The sequence below is a fragment of the Hibiscus syriacus genome, unplaced genomic scaffold, assembly GCF_006381635.1.
Source record: "Hibiscus syriacus cultivar Baekdansim isolate YM2019G1 unplaced genomic scaffold, ASM638163v2 tig00113123_pilon, whole genome shotgun sequence".
Classification (NCBI taxonomy): Eukaryota; Viridiplantae; Streptophyta; class Magnoliopsida; order Malvales; family Malvaceae; genus Hibiscus; species Hibiscus syriacus.
The window spans coordinates 524,506-548,323 of NW_024063443.1; the positions used below are offsets into that span (position 1 = coordinate 524,506).

Consider the following 23,818-nt stretch of genomic DNA (forward strand, 5'->3'; position numbering starts at 1 on the left):
TACTCAAAAGATATTTAAAAAATCATTTTATATATTTTTTTCAATTAAAACGGGACAAGAGGTATATCTTAAACAGTAAATAAGATTCATCCATCGTATCCCCATGTTTATGGATCCACCATTTGACAAGGCAACGCAAAGGACGATCATTCTTCCCAGAAATTCCCTCTTCTTTCATGGCATCATGTTTAATATGATTTTTATCATGTATCATTCTTTGTCCAACTCAAAAAACATTAATTGTTACAAACCATTGACTCTCATATTATCCATCAACCATACACAATACATTAAACATAAAATCGAAGTAAATAATAAGAAAAACTACTTGAATGAAACGGAGATGTCGTTGTCGACCTCCAACTACATCTTCACAAATACTCAAATGTATACGTAAATAGATGACCGAAAACAAAATATTTGCATTTTTAAACGTTAGTACTCTCCTAACCAATAACCGTTTTGATTAGAAACTTTATACTTTTGTCTCAACTCGACCTTGCCTTTTCATCCTACGTACATATATAAACCCAGCAACAAATATCTTCAACGTCATTCCCAATCCCCATCTTCTCTCTGTTTTGAGTTGCATTTGCCTATCTCTTTACCATGGTGATGGGGACTCACCGTCGCTTCGAACCGATTTCAAAATGTAGAATCGAGGGAAGATCGAACGAGAAGGTGGGCGCGGACTTTAACGGAACACTTCTCGTGTCACCAAACCCTTTACTGTATTTCATGCTTATTGCTCTCGAAGCTGGCGGTCTTACAAGAGCACATGTTCTCCTAGCATCCCTTCAGTTTGTGTATTTGCCGAACTTGTTCATATCTGAATCCGCAGCCAATAAAGCCTTCCTTTTCATCTGCTTTGCTGGGTTAAAAATCGGAAACATCGAGCTCGTTTCGAGTTGCCGCAGTTCTATTCCGAGGATGTTCATCCCGAGACCTGGAGAGTATTTAGCTCATTTGGCAAAAGATACGTTGTTACTGCAAATCCTAGAATCATGGTGGAATCATTTGCTAAAGCGGTTTTGGGAGCCGATAAGGTTATTGGAACAGAGTTGCATGTAACAAAATCAGGCAGGGCAACTGGGTTTACCATGAAACCGGGGATTCTGGCCGGAGAACACAAAAGGGATGCCACAAGTTTGCCAGATTTCGGACTGGGAGACAGAGAAACTGACCATGATTTCATGTCATTATGCAAGGTTAATGAAACCCTCATCCTTTATCTTTTATGCGAGTCCATGGATGGATAGAGGAGAGTGGACGGAACGGCCATATTCCAAAAAAAAATTAAATTATCATATATATATTTTTTAATATTTTATTTATACTTTTTATTTATAATTATTTTTCACGTACTAAAATTTAATAAGTTTATTGCCTTTAATATAAAAATCTCCGTTTGTGTCATGTACGTAACTATATATACACATTGATTTTGGTTGGTATGTGTAGGAAGGATACGTGGTGCCAAGAATGCAATGCAAAGGTGGAAAATCAGCCATTGAAGTTGTGAACAGCGTACGGACGGTGGTGTATGGGACATTGGGGTTCATTAGGAAGGGAAAGCAGGCTATGAATGCCAGAACCCATGGTCGTGTTTCTCTCGAACAAAAATTGGACACATTGGTTACTTCAATCAGCAAATTAATGATCGGTTCACAATTTCCTCTGGACGAAATCATGACTGACACCAAGATATCATCACTACAATCACATATACTATATAATTTGTCGTCATTTGTCAGCTTCTATAGATACAATTTAATTATTATTCATTTGTCGTCTTATTAACTTTTTGGGTAAAGTACATAATTGGTCCCTCAATTATAGGATGTCACTTTATTAAGTCTCTCAACTAATAAAAAGTACAAAATGGTCATCCGACTATAGGGAGTCGCTTTGTTGAGTCCCTTAACTATTAAAAGTTACGCAATGGCCACCCGACTATTTATTATGTTCCAAACTCGTCTTTTTCTTGAGGACGGTCTGAACTGTACGTTAACTTGCTGACTGAGATATGATAAAAATATGATCTCATAATCTTAAACAACTATCATATCCCAGTCAACATGTTAACGTCCAACTCAGACGACCGTTAATTTTTTAAACGAAAAACAATGAGTTTGGAACATAATGAATAGTTGAGTGACTATTTTATAACTTTTAATAGTCGAGAGACTCAACAAAGCAACTCCCTATAGTCGAGAAATCATTGATTAACTTTTAATAGTCAAGAGACTCAATAAAGCAATATCATAATTTGGGACCATTTGTGTTATTTACCGTTAACTTTTCCCATTAAATATGGAATGTGGTTAAATGTGCATTATGTGTTGAATAAGTAATTAGGACTTCACATCACAGCCATAAGCAAGTAATTCATGTAATGTAAGCCAGATCAGGATAATCTCTCGTAGAATGCATTTGGTGTTATAGGCAATCGTATGACATTGTTTTGGTTTTGTTTATTGTGTTAATTACATATATTTTTGTCACTTTAGACTACAATGAATTGATAGATTTTTTTTCTTTCTAACTCCAACATATTATAATACAATCATTAACGTTTTTCATGAGAAAAGCTATACTATTATTATTTCATGAAAAAAGATGAGCTAGAGATTTTTTTTAATCATTTTTTTTGTTTGATCCCATTATAGTATCTATCATGTTCTTTATTTGGATAAACTCATACGCCCTACAAACAGAACAATGCTGCTCGAACCGAGCAGTTACATAAGGACATACCACCCATTGCCACACTTTGGATTCGCTAAAAATGTGTTTCCAATAAAAAAAAAGTTTCAGCCTAGAAAATTTTCTTTTGATGGAGCCCCAACCTGGTAATTTCAGTGTTACAGCATCAGGTGAGAGTTCCTTCAATTAGTTGTTGGAAACCTTCGGGGCTTGTCGGGCAAAAAATGGGGCAAGCTAATTTTTATTATAACCTTGTGATAACATAACCATCTTATGCTACCGGCAACTAATTGGTCAAAACAGAGGATAGGAAACACCCAATGCGTTTGATGGTAAAACAGTCATAATTATTCCAGGTCCTCCTGCTAAATGGTATACATCCTTATGCATCAAATAAAAATCATGTAAGATTATTCATCAGAAATCTAAAGCTAATAAAGAACCAGACAATGTATAAATACCAGAAGCTGCATTCACTCAGCAAAATTCATCTCTAGCTTAGGTTCCACGTACTTGGTTTCCTTTTGCAAACTTCCATTACCTCCGGCCGACGATTTAATTGCTTCAGAAATTTCTTAATTCAACTCTTCATGCTTCTCCTTTAGTTCCGAGGAGCTGATAGCTTCCGAAAGTCTTTGCTTAATCTGCTGTTCTAGTGTCTCGATCTTACTTTTTGACCGAACATCCTCTGCCTTTGCCATCTCCAGCTTCAATATCTCTATCATATTTTTCAATTCCGACGACTTGACAACATTTTCGATTTTCTTGTTGATTTCTTCATTCAAATTATCCACCTTGTCTTTGAAGATTGAAAGAGAAGTTGACTTTGCATTAGATTTTACGGCCTCAACATTCAGACTCGAGAGCATTAATCATTTCCAATTCTTTCTCTTTCTTCAATTTCAGAATTTGTCTTTCAGCCCTTGATCTAAATCAACAAATCTGGATGAACCAGACTTTTGAACCTCACCCTCTAATGCTTCAAGCTTCTCATTTATCTCGGGCCGGCCCTTGATTTAATTGAATTTCTTATTAACTTCCTGCTTCATTGTAACAGCCTTCGACTGACTCTTGGCTGTAGAGAGCTCCTTCAACATGCCAAGCTTATGTTTTAAGATCGTGTAATTTGGAGCCGCAGATATAGCTTCTGGTTGAGCTCATGTTTAAGCTTCTCAATCTTATCCATTAGAACAGGATTCATGAGTTGGTCCCTCGAATTTGCTTTTGAAACTTCTCCTCTTAGCATCTCAAGCCTGTCCTTCATGCCCGTTTGTTTAATGGCCTCAGAGTATTCGTGATAGACCTCCTTTTTCAAATTTTCAACAACGTTCTTCAGAGCGAACTCAGGAGGATTGCTGGATTACTCCTTGGATTTCAATATTTGTTGTTTTACTTTTTCGATCTCACCCTCCAACTATGCATTTGAGGTTCTAAGTACCGTTTGTTCATTCTTTTTCATATGGACCTTCTTCTTGGGATCTATTGGGAAACCCTCTTGGAACCCACCCAATTTCCTAAACTTATGATTGTGATACTTCAGTAGCTCTTCGGTGTCCATTGCCAAGAGCTCCTGCAGAAAAACTTTTGTTAATATGTTACAAAATTATTCTTGATGAAGAATACTACTGCTAGTGGAACTCGCATCCATATTTTCATTGATTGCAGCTTTTATTTGTTGTTAAGTCCAAGCAGGACCTGATATTGGGAAATAAAACGAGAAATTTCCCTATAACCAGATTAGTGAGAATGCGAAATAAAAGAGGAATAATAATACCCGAAATTGATAACGGATTTCGGCCAATTATGCCTACGTCTTCAGACTGCTGCAGATCTTTTACTAAAGAGAGAAAATTTACAGGTGTTTACAAAAAATACTCACAACTAACAAGAAAACTCTCTAGTATTGGGAGAAAGAAATGATTTTGGATGATCTTGAAGCTAAATGAGTTAGGGTATTTATAATTGAAGCTTAAGGACTAATTTTGTAAATACCCTAAAGTGCATAGACTAAATTTACAATTTTCCCATGCCATTATTTCAACAAAAATCAACTGCCAAAATTTTTGAATCCATGCATCAATTTTAACTGACTTTTTAACAATCTCTCACTTGAAGATTGATTTTAATATGTCTTCACACCTCGATCAATGCAACAACATTTCTAGTCTTGTTATTCTAGCATGCCAACTGAAGCTGAACACAACTTCAGTTTGTTCGTAGTCACTGTCTTTGTCAACATATGCCAAATTTTGAGCTCCACTAATGTTTTCAAGTTTTAAAATCCTATCTTCAAGAAGAGACCGGATAAAATGATATCCCAATTGTATGTGTTTCGTCCTGGAATGAAAAGACAGATTCTTTGCTAGATGGATAGTACTTTAACTATCGCAATACAATACATTGTTTTCTTGTTTCTTGCCTAACTCTTCCAAGAAAATTTGGAGTCAAACCATCTCGTTGTTGGCTTCCGCAACAATGACATATTCTGCTTCAGTTGTGGAGAGAGCAACTATCTTCTATAGTTGAGAAACTCAACTCACTGCAGTACATCCTAGAGTATAGACATACCCTGTAGTGCTCCTTCTTATGTCAATATTTCCGGCTAAGTTAGCATCTACATAGTCTGTCAGTATCGTATCTCCACCTTTGAAACAAAGTGCTTTGTTTGTGGTACCCTGTAGATATATGAGGATCTATTTGACTGCTTCCCAGTGCCCGGATTATTCATGTACTTGCTAACAACTCCCACTACTTGAGCAATATTTGGTCTAGTACAAACCATGACATACATCAGACTTCCAATTGCTGAGGCATACGACACCTTTCCCATGTGTACACATTCTTCCTCTGTCTTTGGTGACTGTTCTTAGAAGAGTCTAAAATGAACACCTAAAGGTGTAAGTACTAGTTTAGCATCTTGTATGTTAAACCTGGAGAGTACTTTGTTGATGTACTCAGCCTGTGATAATATCAAAGTCCCCGACTTTGTGTCTTTCTTAATCCTCATCCCAATAATCTGCTTTGCAGCGCCCAGATCTTTCATTGCAAACTGCTTTGACAATTTTTGCTTCAAGTTTATAATCTCTTCCATGTTTGAGCCTGCAACGAGCATGTCATCAACGTACAACAATAAAATAATGAAGTTGTTGTCGAACTTCTTGATATAGTAACAATGATCTGGTTGGCATATGGTAAAACCACTGCTACTCATGAAGCTATCAAACTTCTTGTACCACTGTCTAGGAGCTTGTTTTAAACCATACAAGCTCTTCTTCAACCTGCATACCAGGTTTTTCTTGTCTGCCTCTATGAAGCCTTCTGGATGCCTCATATAGATTTCTTCCTCCAAATCACCATGAAGGAAAGCTGTCTTTACATCTAACTGCTTAAGATGTAGATTCTCTGCAACTACAATTTTCAACACCAGTCTGATTGTAGACAGCTTCACGACTGGAGAGAAAATTTCATTGTAGTCAATACCTTCTTTTAGCTGAAAACCTTTGACAACCAATCTTGCTTTATAGCATTTTCTCCCATCGCGCTCTTCTTTGATCCTGTAAACCCACTTGTTATGGAGCGCTTTCTTGCCTAGTGGTAATTCAGCTAATTCCCACGTTTGATTTGACATAAGCAAGTCCATCTCATCTTTTATGGAAGACTCACACTTGACTGAATCCTCCACCTGCATTGCTTCATCATAGCACTCTGGTTCACCATTGCCAATCAACAACAAGTAGTGCAAAGAAGGCGAATAACGCTGGGTTGGTTTAGGAATTCTAGAGGAGCGTCTCAGTTCTGGTGTGCCTGGTTCTTCTTGAACTGATTCAGGACTAATATGAACATCATTTCCAGAAATCTCCTCAAACTCAACAAATTCCTTTGTTTCAGCTTTGATATTGGAGCTACTTGATTCTATGGTTGACATGTCTTTGTACATCACATTCTCATTGAAAATGACATCTCTGCTTCTGATGATCTTTCGATTTTCGTAGTCCCAAAAAGGGTAACCAAACTTATCACCACCATAAGCAACAAAGACACATTTGTTAAACTTAGAATCAAATTTACTTTTTTCTACAGAATTTATGTGTACATAAGAAATACAACCAAACACTCTTAAGTGTGAAAGGTTTATTTCTTTTTTGCTCCAAACTTCCTCTGATATTCTGCCATCCAAGGGAACCAAGGGCCCACGGTTGATCAGGTAAGCTGCAGTTTTGATAGCTTTAACCCATAGCAATTTGGGCAATCCGGCATGTATCCTCATACTTCTGGCATGTTCATTCAAAGTTCTGTTCATGCGCTTTGTTACGTCATTCTGCTGCGATGTCATGGGAATTGTTGTCTCCATCTTGATTCCATTGTTTGCGCAAAATACTCTAAATCTACTATTTCTGTACTCTTCTCCATTATCAGACATCAACCACTTGACTTTCAAACCAGTTTCATTTTCCACCATGACCTTCCATTTTCTGAAGGTATCAAAGACTTCTAATTTATTCTTCAGAAAATAAACCCACACCTTCCTTGTAGAATCATAGATGAAGGTGATATAATATAGTGAGCCTGCAAGAGATGGAACTGGAGATGGTCCTCATACATCAATATGAACCAACTCTAACTTTTATGCCTTGGGTGTCTTGCCAATCTTTGTAAAACAAACTTTCTTTTGTTTGCCAAAGATACAATCCTCACATAGTCCGACATCTATACTCTTTAGATTCGACAACTTCCCTTTTGACAAAAGTGTATTCATCCTTTTCTCGCTCATATGACCAAGCCTTTGGTGCCATAGGTTTGATTTCCATCAGCATCTGCTGTTGTAATGGTATTCTCCAAGTTTGAGGTTACACAGAGAGTACCAGTCTTCTTACCGCGAGCAATAACAAGTGCTCCTTTGGTAATCTTCCATTCACAGCCTGAAAAGGTCCTACAGAAATCAAATTTCTTTTGAGGCCAAGAATATGTCTCACTCCTTTTAGCTTCCAGGTGGTCTGGTTTAGCAACTTTAATCGAATGTCTTCTTTTCCGACGATCTTCAAGATTTCATTATCAGCTAGATAAACCTTTCCAAAATCACCATTGACATAGTCCTCCATGATTTCTTGGCATGGGGTGGTGTGGAAAGATGCCCCTGAATCCAAGATCCATTATTCAATCGGACTGTTGACGCTTAGAATCATTGCATCACCTGTTTCCTCTGTCATGTTGGCAGATTCCTGTGCGCAGGTATCTTTCTTCAGTGCTCAATAATCTATTTTAAAGTTACACTTCTTGTCGCAATTATAACAGTTAATATATTTCTTTCCCTTTCTAGATTTCGATCTGCCACTATTTGGATTTTTTTATGAAGTTATCCCTCTAGACTCCGTGTGCAAGGTTGATGAGCTTGATGCTTCACCCGATTCTCTCTGTCGAATTGTTTCACTCAATACCAGATCCCGAATATTGTCAAATTTTAATTTATTGTTTTCCGACGAGCTGCTGACTGCTGTAACAGTAACATTCCAACTGTCTGGTAGAGATGATAAGAGAATTAAAGCTCGTATTTCAACATCGAATTCAATTTCCATAGAACTCAACTGGGTTGTGATTGTGTTGAGTTCATTTAGGTGTTGAGCCACTGATGGAGCTTCCGTTATCCGCAAATTGAATAATCGCCTCATCAAGTGAACTTTGTTTGAGGCCGATGGCTTCTTATACACACTGGAGAGAGCCGCCATAAGACCTGCCGTGGTCTTTTCCTTTGCTATGTTGAAATCAACATTGCGGGATAACGTTAGTCGGATAACTCCGAGGGCTTGTCTGTCAAGAAGAGCCCATTCTTCATCCTTCATGCCCTCTGGTTGCTTTCCTGTGAGAGGTTGATATATTTTTTTCTGGTACAAAAAATCTTCAATCTGCATCTTCCAAAAGTAAAAGCCCACACCATCGAACTTCTCAATTTTCACCTTCCCTTCGTGCATCCATCGCTCCCACTCGAATATGGCTTCTTTTTTATCGTTTCTGAAAATTCCTGCGAACCATCGTGTATTAGAATACCTCCGTTAACAAACTTGTATCAAGAGTTTTTGGTGGTAAATTTTTTCAGTTTTTCTGCGAGGTTACTATTACATGAATAGTAAATTTCGTGAATATTATTTCAAAATCTGACTATTGGATATAGCAAAATCGTAACTGATAAATTGAGAAAATAAAAATGAAGATAAAGAAGACATAAATTTTACGTGGAAAACCCCTAAATAATATAGGGTAAAAAATACGGGCAAAGGTAGAATAATTTCACTATGAGAAAATAGGAATTACAACTTCTCTCGATCTAACAAGGAGAAAACAATCACAATTCTCTCTTGATAAAAAGAAGAAAACAACTCTCAAGAAAATTCTCTAAATTCTCTAGTATTGGGAGAAAGCTAGGATGATTTGTGATGATTTTGAAGCTAAATGGGTTAGGATATTTATAGTTGAAGCTTAAGGACTAATCTTGTAAATACCTAAAGTATAGGGACTAAATTTTTCCTATAAACAGATTAGTGAAAATGCAAAATAAAAGCGGAATAATAATACCCGAAATTGATAACGGAGTTCGGCCAATTATGACTACGTCTCCAGACTGCTGTAGATCTTTTACTAAAGAGAGAAAATTAAAAAAAAAACTAAAATTTATGTGGAAAACCCCTAAATAATATAGGGTAAAAACCACGGGTAAAGATAGAAGAATTTCACTATGAAAAAAATAAGAATTACAACTTTTGTCGATCTAACAAGGAGAAAATAATGACATTTCTCTCTTGATAAAAAGAAGAAAACAACTCTCAAGAAAACTATCTAAATTCTCTAGTATTGGGAGAAAGCTAGAATGGTTTGGGATGCTTTTGAAGCTAAATGGGTTAGGTTATTTATAGTTAAAGTTTAAGGACTAATCTTGTAAATACCCTAAAGTATAGGGACTAAATTTTTCCTATAACTAGATTAGTGAGAATGCGAAATAAAAGCAGAATAATAATACCTGAAATTGATAACTAATTTCGGCCAATTATGCCTACGTCTTCAGACTGCTGTAGATCTTTTACTAAAGAGAGAAAATTTACAGGTGTTTACAAAAAATACTCACAACTAACAAGAAAACTCTCTAGTATTGGGAGAAAAAAATGATTTGGGATGATCTTGAAGCTAAATGGGTTATGGTATTTATAGTTGAAACTTAAGGACTAATCTTATAAATACCCTAAAGTGTAGGGATTAAATTTTTAATTTTCCCATACTATTTTTTCAACAAAAATTAGCTGCCCAAAATTTTGAATCATCTTCAGCGGCTGCCATACATTAATTTTGACTGACTTTTCAACACCTGCATGTGCACCACCCGGTGGTTCCTGTCACAAGTAAAATATAACTCTCAGATGCCATGGAAATTAATATGACTCCCAAAGGAAACAACAAATCTGAAGCATCATTTAAACATTAAAGCTGTACAAATGCTTTGAAAACCAAACATAGTTTTTTCCATCAAAATATTAAATACATAAATCACACCTCAATATTGTAACAGTTTCTGCTTATAAAGCATTTGCTAAGAACAGCAACGCAATGGTGCCTTTATCAGTTCACCACATGAAATCGACTGTAGCATGTTTAAGTTATCACAATTTAGCAATGCTTAGAAGTAGGAAGGAAGAAACAAGAAAAGGAAATAAAAAGGTACAAACAAAAAAAGGGCATTTTACTGAAGATATTTAAGAAGGGATATTAAAAATTGGACAAAGCCAATAAAACTCTTGAGAAAACAAAATTAAATTATAAGTTGTTATAAAAATTTAAAATATAAATGTATTATTATAGTAATACTATGTAATATTAAAAATTAAAATTTATCATTTTAAAAGATAAAGTATAATTCTTATCATGTATCAATATAAGATTATATAAAGGAACTATAGCCCATGCCAGCCCCTACCATAACCATCAATAAGATATTTACAAAATAAATAAACAAATACTAAAATGAAAAATCGAGTATACTAATACTAACGTTGAACTTAAGGGTTTAGTTTTTTTTTTCTCGGCAAAATAATTTTATTATAAATATCTGAAACATACACCTAAATCTACTTGTGTGCCTCATTAAAAATCTATTTAATCCTAAATGGAGGAAAATGGTACACACCACTAGGCATAAACAAGACCAAAACAAACGAAACTAAAAACTAATTAGCTCTCGCTATTGATTACAATCATACAAACTAACCAGCAATAAGGAATCTTCTGTACCCAACAAACCCCAACACACAAAACCTAATCAACCAAACACCATCCCGCAGAATAAGTTGCAATGAACCAATGCAGAAGTAGAAGCTCTCCAACAGGGGAATTTTTTTGATGAAATTCAAAAAGGGAACCATTCCTAAAAAACAATCTCTTCAGGAAACAAGGTGGCAGGTAAACAACTCTCAATTCAAATGATCATCAAGCTCACTAAACCGCTACAATAAAATTGTTCTGTACCAGCGTTTGGAGAGTAAACGCCACAAAAGTTAAACATATAGCTGCGTTTACAATCCAATCACTAGAAATTGATACTTTAGCGGTGCTTTTTGTACAAACGCTGCAATAGAGTAGAAATATAGCGGCGTTTTTACCAAAAATGTCACAATATGGTGGTTTTTAGTGGCGTTTTCTAACAAACGCCGCAATGAATAATACTTTTGCGTCGTTTTTAGACAAACACCATAGAAGGGTTAATCAATATCGGCATTTATTATAAAAATGCCGTAATAGAGTAGAAATTTTTGCGGCATTTTAGCCCAAACGCCGTAATAAAGTGGTAATTTAGCGGCGTTTATACTTTAAACGTCATAATAGGGTTTTTTTAAGTGCCGTTTTTCAAACAAACGCCGCAATAAAAAATAATTTAGTCTCGTTTTTAGACAAACGCCACAATAGTGTTAATCAATAGTGGCGTTTTTGTATAAACGCCGTAAAAAACATGTGATATAGTGGCGTTTTTTAAAAACGCCGAAAAATGTTAAATATATGATCCTCTCTTTTCTCTTACTCGAACCCTAAAATCATTTCAACTCTTCTTCCCTCAAAGCTTCTTATCTGGTACAACAACGACCCTCGTATGATTCCAAGCGACACTATCTTTTGTCTATCCCGGCGACCAAATTGGCCCTCTCACCAACGAACTATAACACAATTACATGGTTTGATCCCTCTTATCAGTAATGATCTTTTTCATTTTTGTTTTTGTTGGTATTCTGAAAATGGGGAAAACCCAGAAAGCTAACGTATTTGAGAAAAAAGAGAGCAGGTGTTGCCTTGAGTAAGAGAAATTATCGTCGGAATGTCTACGTGGCGTATTTGCTCTGACGATGGATCAAATTATCGTTGGGAGGCTATCGGTCTGGTCTCGCCGTCGAAACTCGATGATGACCCGAATGGAACTCCTACTGCTCCATACCCTTCCATGGCCGATCTCCTACTTGAAGGTAATAATCTATGGATCCTTCAGCCGATATATTTGTTTTTGTACGCTCACTCAAATTTAATAGATAGTACGCATGTAGGATCTTCGAAGCTTATTGAGAACAATGATAGAGGAGTAGATAAATACCCGATGTTTAGAACTGAATTTGGTAACTCTATGGCGTTGAAAGAATCTTCAATTGCAAAAGCAATATCTATCCTCAATGAAGACGACGTTACCTCTACTGTTACTCCAAGTAAACGTTTATATAATCTATTTAAATTTATTTTAATGTTTGATTCAGTTCCCAAGCCACATCAAATCAAGTTTCATACTGTAGGTGGAAGGTCGTTATCTATTTCAAGTGAAGCAATAAAGCGCACAAGGAGTCTTCTTAGTGAATCAGAGGTAGGGGATTTATTTGGTGAAATGGATGAAAAGTTTCTCCATATAGAGTTTACACGGAGGAAAAACTTAACGATGCGTCATCAAACAAGGAAAATAACTTTCCTACGTTCTTTCCCCACGAAGGAGCACAACTAAATTCTACTGAACAATATGGTGAAGACTGTTTATGCAAAAACTTTAATGTTTCTAAATTGTAAGGAATTTTGTTGTTAAGTATTTTTATGCATAACTTATGTCTTAATTAAAATGTATGGTTGTTGTTAATTATATAAAGCTACATATATCAGTCAATTTAGTTGATGTAGAGCAGAAATGAAATATGTAAAATCAACTAATATTATCTAAATAAAAGGTAATTAGCGGCGTTTGTATACAAAAACGCCGCTATAGATATGACCTTTTGCGGCGTTTGTATCCAAAAACGCAACTAAAGAGTAATACTTTAGTGGCGTTTTTTAAACAAACACCGTAAAATGGTTGTATATTGTCATTTATAGCGGTATTTTTAATCAAACACCGCAAAATACTATTAATTTAGTGGCGTTTATTACCAAACGCCGCTAAAAAGTTGTACTTTAGTGGCGTTTTTGACATAAACGCCATAATAGAGTTGTATATTATCATTTATAGCGGTGTTTTTTTAATTAAATGCCGTAAAATACTCTTAATTTAGTGGCATTTGTTACCAAACGTCGCTAAAAAATGTACTTTATTGGCATTTTTGACATAAACACCGCAATAACTGTGTAATTTAGTAGTGTTTTTGTAATAAATGCCGCAATAGTTTTGTTCCTTAGTGGCGTTTTCGTAATAAATGTTGCAATAGTTTTATCCTTTTATGGCATTTTTAATATAAACCCCGCCATTGTCCTTTCATTTATCAGATATCCCCATTCTGCCCCGATCCCTTATTTGTTTTATCCCCAAATCTTCCTCGAATTAGCAGTTTTATATTTGACAAATCGGTGCACCACTCACCGCCGTCACGTCGCGGGTGACCACCTTTGCACCACCAGTCATCAACGTCACGTCGCATCAAGCTGTTGTCGTCAGTTTCTAGTCACCAATTGCCGACCATCAGGTATGTTTTCACACAAACAAATCACGTTGTCTAAGGTTTAATGAGCGATTGGATTCTTGTAGCCATAGGCATTTCTTTAATATTATGATATCTTGTTCTTAAGTGCTCATTTCCGAAATTGAAGATTTCCTGAAGTACACCTCTTGTGATAAAAATCATAGATTTTTTAACTATATATATTCTCCACTTTAGCTTATGTTTTTCTCAAGTTCAATGTGCTAACTAAAAGTTTCAGAATCCTGTTGATGTTGTTGATTGCTTTTATCATAATTTCCTAGGAATGCATATGCGTGTTGACTCTGGTTTTTCCTTGTTCTCATCGTGAATTCTATTAGTTTCAAGTTTTATATCTTACTAGAATAATAGTCTTAAGTAATTATGATGTGGCATTTTCTAAATTATGTTTGAAGTAACTGGTTATGTTGGGAAATAAACGAGTAATTTCCCTATAACCAGATTAATGAAAATGCGAAATAAAAACGGAAAAATAATACCCGAAATTGATAACGGAGTTCAGCATATGGTTGAGAATTACATATGGATATTATGGTTGCCAGGGCAAAGAAAAAAATTGTGTTAAAGAGACTTACATATGGATATTACTTGTAATAATTAATATCAAAGAAGCTACAGAATCATAATCATAACATACCGCTTAATATAAAATGAAGGGAATAACCCATAGTTGCATACCTTCAGATGACTTATTTACACAAGGCCTCCAGTCCCCTTCTTTATTGAATTTTTCCAAATAGAATAAGTTTAGGGCAGCTATAATAACAAATAATGAACCAGCGTAAGATGTAAATTGCAACAATAAAGTTAAAATACACAAACTTCCCCATGCAACCATCGCAGTATAGACTACACAAGTTAAATGGACAGTTCAATTGCACGGAATTGAAAGACTATTATCAAATTACCAAGTTAGATTTAGAAGAAGCAAATCGTCAATAAAACACCAGTGCTGCACTGTGAAAAGATTTAATCAATCAAAGGAATCTTCTGATTTCAATTCACTTGCACAGTAAACGGACCTTGGTACAATTATCTTTACTATAATATCTAAAGAAAATAAAAAAGACAACTTGATAGACAACGTAGTTTCCCATGTTCTTCAGAGCCAGATACGATCCTAAAGATTGTTACAGCTGGAAATGAAGCATGTACAACAAGACACAATGGTCTAATTCCTCAGCAAACAACAGTGAAATTTAAATAAAAAATGAATAATGCTGAAAATGATTCCATGATTCAACATTCTATTTCTAGGGAATAATGCTGAAAATGATTCCATGATTCAACATTCTATTTCTAAGGAATAATGCTAAAAATGATTCCTTGATTCAGCATTCTAAACTTGCAAGAATTGGAAGAACTATTCAGAAATTTCAAGTCTAGCTCAAATCATTAACAGAATTGGAAAAGAAATAACTAACTCTATGACCCAAGTTGATGACAATTCTACCAAAATCCAAACCAAGGAAAAAAGAAATCAAACAAAGACACAAAATTTGGAATGCTTCAACAAACAAATCCGACCCAAAACAGAAAATGTTACATAAAAGTAATCACGCAATAATAAGATCCAAGAAGCCATCAGAATTGAGTAAAAAGTATTTTTTTTTTTATTTCAGCATTCATCACTTCTGTTTTAAATTTCCAACTCTCTTTAGAATTGTTACAAGATAGGTACTCAAGCTCTCCCTAATTTGGTGAAAACTTTTCCTTTCTTTTCAATCTTTATTGATTAACCTCTAGGCGTTTTTAGATGTTTTAATTCCTCAAAGTTTGACCCCACGATCAAAACATTCTAACACCTCCCTTGGTCATATGTGCAAAGTTATATACAAACAACCAGCAATAAGATCTATAATCATTTCAGCTTTAATTAAAAATCAGTTCAATATAAGTAACTTTCATCCACAATAAAAAATCACTGACAAGTAAGGTTTACATAAACCGATTCTGAAACTAAGAGTTGGTATATTGTTAGTTAGTGTATACTTTCACCCCTGCTTGTTTTAATATAAAATTGCACAAGTCACACATAACATGTTGATTGCAATGTGGGTAGCGCCAGGATGGTCTTCTAGAGTTTATGTCAACATAGTTATTGAAATCAAAGCACTACACCAAATCAAAGAAATTTTATAAACACCAGGAACAAGAGGAACCAAACTACCATGAGAATTGCAACACGACTAGGTAAGTAAGAAATTGTTACTTGAAGTATATATTTTTAGTCAAGCTTTTCGAAATGAAAGCAGGATTTAGTGATGAAGGTTTAAGAGGATCAAAATTCGCCATAAGGAATTCAGGATGTAGTGAGCTATTAACTCAGGGAAACTGCTGTAAAACTTCAAGTTCCACAACTTTATTAATAAAAAAAAAACCTCAAGAAAGACTCACCTGGAGATGCTTACATGCATGCCCTTTGACAGGAGTTCTGATGCGTGTTCGACTGTTGGAAAAAAGAGAGTCAATCAACATAAATTCAGAAAATACTTAATCCTCGAGAAAAACTAATTTCATGAACCATTTATAAAAGATTTACAAAAAAATTAAAAATTAGCAACTCAGATAATAGTAATAGAACACCAGAACCAAAATAGAATGATAACAAAAAGAACTCATGAAATTGACTGCATACTCTACTGAAAGTTTCACGATGAAAGAAAAATGGAAGGATACAATCATATAAATGCAAAATAAGGGTAAAAGACATTTGACTAACATTTGACTAACAACCACATAAATGCAAAACTTCCTTTTGAAAAGATAGTAAGGGCGCCATTGCTACTAAAAATCGAGCAATCTGCAACAGTAACATCAAGACGAAGGTGAAATTGATGATCAGACCTAGGGAATTTTCGAGAATATATTTCAGCAGACACTTCTCAAGTCATTTGTAAGTGGTATTGGCAGCAGCATCAACATCCTTCTCGGAATATGCATGCCCTGAAATAGTTTGATGAAGACACTACAAAGAAATAAGATGAAAACATTAGGAAACTGCTTATTACAAGTCACTAAAGTCAAGCCAGCAAGAGAAACTAAAACCCAATATTCTTGTTGAATCAACAACTAAGAGAAAGAAAGCCTAACTTGGGTATTGCGAAAAGCTTCTCGTTTTCGCCGTGTAATTTTTCCCCAGTATGAAATCAGAGAGAAATCAAAGGGAAACAAGGGGAAAAGGGTTAAGAAATACTGGGTTGGATTTTAGTTCTTGACCGAAGATTATTGGAAGCGACGACGTTGGAGGCGAAGGATGCTGGGCGCAGTGAAGGAAAAACGTGATGGGAAAATGGCTAGGGAGAATGGTGAATTAAAAAAGACTTTACGGCGTTTAACAATACAAACGCCACTAAAGGGTAACCAATTGCGACGTTTGTAATTATAAACGCAACTAATGTTAAAAACATTTACGGCGTTTTTTTGTCAAAACGCCACAAATGTATCGTTAATTTACGGCATTTGTTACTACAACGCCGCTATATGTGCAACCTATTGCGGCATTTTTGTCAAAACGTTGCTAAAGTACTAATCTGTTGCGGTGTTTATTAAAAACGCCGCTATATGTCTAAAGTTAATGACGTTTAAATAAAAACATTTGCGGTTTGTTACCAAAACGCCGCTATATGTGAACCCTATTGCGGCATTTTTGTCAAAACGCTGCTAAAGTACTAATCTGTTTCGGCATTTATTAAAAAACACCGTTATATGTCTAAAGTTAATGACATTTAAATAAAAAACATTTGCAGCGTTTTCAATCAAAATGCCACTAAAGTCCGAATCATTTGCGGCGTTTGTTACCAAAACGCCACTATATGTGAACCCTGTTACGGTATTTTTTTTTAAAATGCCGCTAAAGTACTAATATGTTGCGGCGTTTATTAAAAAACGCCGCTATATGTCTAAAGTTAGTGGCATTTTACAAACGCCGCTAATTACCTTTATTTAGATAAAAATGATTTTACATATTTAATTTCTACTCTACATCAGCTAAACTGACTGATATATGTAGCTTTATCTAATTAACAAATATACATTTTAATTAACCCACAAGTTATGCAAAATAAAACCTAACAACAAAATAAATTAAAATTGATAAACATTAAATTAAATGTATGGTTGAACCTATTGCAGCGTTTGTTGTCAAAAACACTACTATTGATGAACCTATAGCGGGGTTTTTGATACAAACGCTGCTAAATACATTGATTTATATAAGATTAACATTCTTTAAATATTTAATTTATGTTGTACATAACATAAATTTACTATCTTGTAGTTTAACCTAATTACCAACATCCATACTTTTCAATTAAGCCATAAGTTATGCATAAATATACTTAACAAGAAAATACATTAAAATTTAGAAACATTAAAGTTATGCATAAACAGTCTGCATCATATTGTTCACTAGAATATATTTAGTTCCGCTCCTTCGTGGGGGGAAGGACGTAGGAAAGTTGTTTTCCTTGTTTGACGACGCATCATTAAGTTTTTCCTCCCTGTAAACTCTATATGGAGAAATTGTTCATCCATTTCACCAAATAAATCCCCTACCTCCGGTTCACCAAGAAGACTCTTTGCGTTCTTCAGTGCTTCACTTGAAACAGATAACGGACTTCTACCTACACGATGAAACTTGATTGGAGGTGGCTTGGGAAATGAATCATACATTAAAATAAATTTAAATAGATGATATAAATATTTACTTGGAGTAACAGTAGAAGAAACATCGTCTTCATTGAGGATATATATTGCTTTTGCAATTGAAGATTCTTTCAACGCCACAGAGTTGCCAAATTCGGTTCTAAACATCGGGTATTTATCCACTCCTCTATCATCGTTCTAAATAAGCTTCGAAGATCCTACATGCGTAAGATCTATGAAATTTTAGTGACCATAGAAAAATAGTATATAGCGGCTTAAAGATTTATAGATTATTACCTTCAAGTAGGAGATCGACCATGGAAAGATATGGAGCAATAGAAGTTCCTTTCGAGTCATCATCGAGTTTCGACGGCGAGACTAGACCGATAGCCTCCCAACGATAATTTGATCCATCGTCAGAGCAAAGACGCCACATAGACATTCCTACGATAATTTCTCTTACTCAAGGCAACACCTGCTCCTTTTTTTCCAATACGTTAGCTTTCTGGGTTTTCCCCATTTTCATAATACCCACAAAAACAAAAATGAAAAATATCATTAATTTAAGAGGGATCAAACCGTGCAATTGTGTTATAGTTCGTCGATCAGAGGGTCGATTTGGTCGCCGGGACATTCAAAAGGCGACATCGCTTGGAATCGTGCTCAGTCTGTTGTTGTACCAGAGAAGAAGGTTTGAGGGAAGAAAAGTTGAAATGATTTTAGGGTTCAGGTAGAAGAAAAGGAGGACCATATATTTAACATTTTGCGGCATTTTTAAAAAAACGCCACTATATCACATACTTTTGCGGCGTTTATAAAAAAAAAACGCCACTATTGATTAATATTATTGTGGCGTTTGTCTAAAAATGACGCGAAAGTATTAATTATTGTGGCGTTTGAGGTATAAACGCCGCTAAATTACCTCTATATTATAGCGTTTGGCCTAAAACGCCGTAAAATTTCTTCTCTATTACGGCGTTTGTTGTTAAAACGCCACTATATGTCCACTATATTGCAGCGTTTGTACATAAAACGCCACTAAAAACAACCATATTGCAGCGTTTTTTGAAAAACGCCGCACCATTAATACTCAATAGCGACGTTTGTATAAAAACGCCGCTAAATGACTACTCTTTTACGGCGTTTGTTGATAAAACGCCACTATAAATAACTATATACCGACGTTTGTGCCATAAACGCCGCTAAATTACCACTTTATTGCGGCATTTTTCAAAAAACGCCGTTATATTATCATTTGGAGGCGTTTGGATTATAAAAGCCGCTATATTTCAAAATATTATGGCGTTTACTCTCCAAACGCCGCTACAGAACACTTTTGTTGTAGTGCGATCTGGCATCTCCTTCAAAGATTACCCTCATGAAACCCAAATCTTGAGTGAACTCCATAACATGCAGAGCAGCCCTAGCATCCGATGCAAAAGCTGAGGTTACATTCTCAATCCATCGCCTACAATCCCACAAAAGATAACCCTCTTCATTCCTTATAACCACGACTAACCAAGCTTGTTTGTTGGATTGCATGTACCTGGAATCAAAATTCACTTTCACAAATGAGTGAGGAGGCCTCCAAGTCACGTTCATCGCTTCATTGGGGCCATTGATTCGAGTTGTAACAGTGACATAATCTGAACAATAAGCTCGTACAAAGGTGACAAACTCTCTCCCATGTGTAACTTTTCCCTCATGGATAAGTTTATTTCGTGCGATCCAAAGTGCCCAAACAATAGTTAAAATTTCTGTACGTTTAAAAGTTGGGTAATGTTCAAACAACTAGTAGAGTCATCGGGCAAACTCCCACTGCCCTCCATCCCTATGCCACATAATATTTAACAATGGCCAAACTGGTCTGGTCACCACAAAGTCTCAGGCAATATGTATACTAGATTCAACCTGATGTTGACATTGTCGGCAATACGGATCACTGGTAATTCTTTTAAAATTGAGCTTCTAACGAGTATGAACAAAATTTTTATAATCAAATTTCAAGGGTTATTCTACCGTAAATTTACAAATAATGGCTATGCTAAAACAGCATTTAACTTGAGAGATTACTTAAGTATCACCTAATTCCATAAAGACCAATTTATTATTTAAGTCAAAAATATTTAAGAAAAAGATTTATATATATATATATATATATATATATATATATAAATAAATTCAATCTCATTTATCAAATAAATATTCGCTCTTGTTCGTCCAAATCTATTATTATTTATTGAACAGATTTTCAATAGAATCAATTTTACATTAATGGAATTATCTTTTATGAGATTCCTCTAACAAAATAATAATAATGTGGATATCCAGAATTTTTAGTTTGGACCTCAAAATTTGATAGTTAAGAAGCAATCAACATAACGAGATGACACTTATTTCATTTATGAGCACCATTAAGATGATAATTAGTAAATTTTCTTGGTTCAATTTAGCACCCAATGTCCTATTAAGCGTTTATTCATAATGTTATTAAGTTTTTTTTATTGAAGTGAGGCTGTCACTAGTAAATGGAGTATTCATTCAATTGAGAAATTATTAAAATATTATTATTTTTTAAATACTAACAATTATTATTATAACGATGATTCATTATTTTTATACTTTTATATTTCTAAATAAAATAATTAAAAATATTCATAGATCATGTTAGACTATAATTTATACATAATGCCAAAAATAATCTTAATATTTGATTAAAAATAATTTTGGCTTTTTTTTAAGAATTTAACTTTTCATTATTTATTTTTGTTAAAATGACTTTTTAAATGGAAACAATTATTTAACCAAGGTTCAGTGCTTATAATTTCTATGGAAGAGGATTTATTGCTGGATAAATTATTAATTTACTCAATGAACTTTATTCTTTTTTTATTTTACTCATTGTACTTTTAATTGTTTCAATTTAATCATTGAATTTAATATATTAAATTTTTTTTGTCACTCCGTCCTCTCCTTAACTTTATGATGATGTAGTATTTTTTTATTATTTTTTAAACAATTAATATTTATGAATACTATTTATCTAGTTTTTTTTATTATCCCCATTTGTCACTCACCTTTTGTATCCCCTTCCCCTTCCTCACTGATCAACTCCATTTTTCAAAAGCGACTCCAATTTTGTTGTCGAAATGGCTTATGATTTGCCTTCTGCTTCCATCGTTTTCAAAGACAGTAAGGCATACTTCAACTCAATGATATTTGAGCATGACTCGATTGGTTCAAAAAATCTGCATCATTCTCTGTCGTCGATCTTCTCTAATGTCGCTGAACACTGTCATGCCCAAATATATATATATATATTATATACATAAATACATATGTATGTACGTACCTATGTTAATCAATCCTTAAGAAGCGTTTGGTTCATAGAATGTAAGATTATATTTGGGAATAACATTACTGGAATGGAACATTACTGTAGGAATATTGTATTACATTGTTTGGTTTGTTTAGTAGGAATGTAAGATTACAATGTTTGGTTGGAGGAATATAAAATTACTTGGATGCATATTTTATCAAATTATCCTTGTGATATATTTTTTAAAAGTTAAACTTTAATATTAATTTATAAATATTTGAATGAAAATTTATAAAAATATTTTAATCGTTATAGTATCTAACTTTTGAGGAGAAATTATATTTAATATATATATTATATATTAAATTTATATTTTTAAATAATGTTCATAAGTATCATATTTATTTATATAAAATATAATATACTATAAAAAATAATATTATGGTAGTAAAATATTATTTTAAATAATTACATTTTTTACAATAATACTATTTTTTTCATCCCATAAAATTTTAAATAGTAAAATATTGAATATTCAAAATATAAAATGTTTTAAATTCTCAAAATTATTAATATTTTAGTAAATCAAACTCTTTGTATATTACTATTATTTTTATAATTTTGATTAAAGTATAAAATAAAAATTTAGAATGATCATTATAAAAAGAATTCATTAGTCCAAGGGTATTATTGTCCAAAGTGGTGGGAATGTAATATTACCTAAGAATTTGGAGGTAATGACATTCCCACAGTTTGGAGGTAATGTAAGATTCTACAATTCGAGAAAAAAAATTCCCTTTGATAATATAAGATTCCGCGAAACAAATGCACTCTAAAGGTTAAAACTGGCAATTCAAGCATCCATGTTGTGCTAGTCATTTTTCTTCGACATAATCATGCTAAAGGTATTACGTATATGAATTTTGACACATTAGTCATTCATCTTGTATAAATACTAACGCATTCATGTACTCGTATTGTATTTATGTTGTTTTTTTCGTGTTGCCGTGTCAATATTGCACGTTTAAATAAACCATGTCTCATCTTAGTTTCCTTCCGCAATAAACATTTAAAATGAAATAAAGTTGGGTTCGGTTGAAACAAAACCCACTCGAACAAACAAGGCATACTCTCAAAAGCAACATTCCAGCAGTTTGAGAGAGTTCCGTACGTCGTCTTGGAATGTAAATCGGAGTAGCTTCATTGAAGAAGCATTCCAAGGGTTTGTTTGAGTGGATTCTCAAAAGCAGCCATTGTCAAAATCGTTAAGTTTAATATGTAAACTTTCTTCTCAAAATTGCTTCAATCTTGCTGTCGAAATGCCTTCTGCTTCCATTGTTTTCAAAGAAAATAAGACATACTCTAAAAAGCTTGTCCATGGGGCCCAAATACAATTTTCATCGTCTTGGAACTCCTTAAATAAAAACGGCAAAACTCTGTCATCGCCAAATTAAAACCTTTTGGTAGGAAGATGAAATTGCAGCAGCAATGGAAGCGATGGCCATAATGTGAGCTTCATTGCAATGATAGATATAAACGGAGTGGAAGCTGACCAAGAAGAAAGCACTAACGTGAAACGGGTCAAAATGACCATAAGGGGGGTTATTTAAGCCACGTCATAATCCGTTAAAAAATTAGAGTATTCTATAAAGCTGGACTGATAAAAAAACTTAATGTATAAAGTTCAGTGATTAAATTGAAAACAACAAAAGTATAGTGTGTGAAATAGTAGAAAATAAAGTTGAGTGATTAGATTTTTTAGTTTACGGGTCAAACACTATGTGAGCAGTTTCCTTATTTTATTTAGAAAATCTATACTATCATTCCAGAATCAAGACAGTTGGCTAGTGGTTCAAAGATAAGAATCTTATGGTTGATCTTATACTTTAAAGCCATGCCTGATTTGAAGATACTACCTACGTGTGTTATTTTCATGCCTGTGCTGCTTGTCTGAGTATTCTAGTTTAAGTGGTTCTCTGTTGACTCTCAAAATTGCAATTACTAAATGGTAAGCATGCCTATCTGTGCTGCTAAATGTTAGTGCTTCTTGTCCTCACTTGGGTTATGTATATGATTATCATATCGGATAAACCACATTTACATTTTATCGTTAGACCCCCAGCACAGTTTTTCTTTTCTTTATTATCTCCCACGACGTCAAATAATATTAGGT

General features: G+C 34.3%; 1 protein-coding gene and 1 pseudogene across 1 annotated transcript; one reads left to right on the forward strand and one right to left on the reverse strand.

The window, feature by feature from the left end:
• Nucleotides 1-609: 609 nt before the first annotated feature.
• Nucleotides 610-1,259, forward strand: LOC120185374 (glycerol-3-phosphate 2-O-acyltransferase 6-like). Its single transcript, XM_039189615.1, has 2 exons — nt 610-953; nt 1,001-1,259. Exons 1-2 carry the CDS (start codon nt 610-612, stop codon nt 1,257-1,259), a joined length of 603 nt encoding a protein of 200 aa, XP_039045546.1.
• A 1,920-nt stretch (nt 1,260-3,179) lies between these two features.
• LOC120185375 lies at nt 3,180-11,108 on the reverse strand (annotated as a pseudogene).
• Nucleotides 11,109-23,818: the final 12,710 nt, after the last annotated feature.

Bases quoted from the DNA above. Each gene is read 5' to 3' on its own strand.
- LOC120185374 (XM_039189615.1), top strand. From the start codon at position 610: ATGGTGATGGGGACTCACCGTCGCTTCGAACCGATTTCAAAATGTAGA. The intron at 954-1,000 runs GTATTTAGCTCA...TGCAAATCCTAG, and splicing joins TTCATCCCGAGACCTGGAGA to AATCATGGTGGAATCATTTG.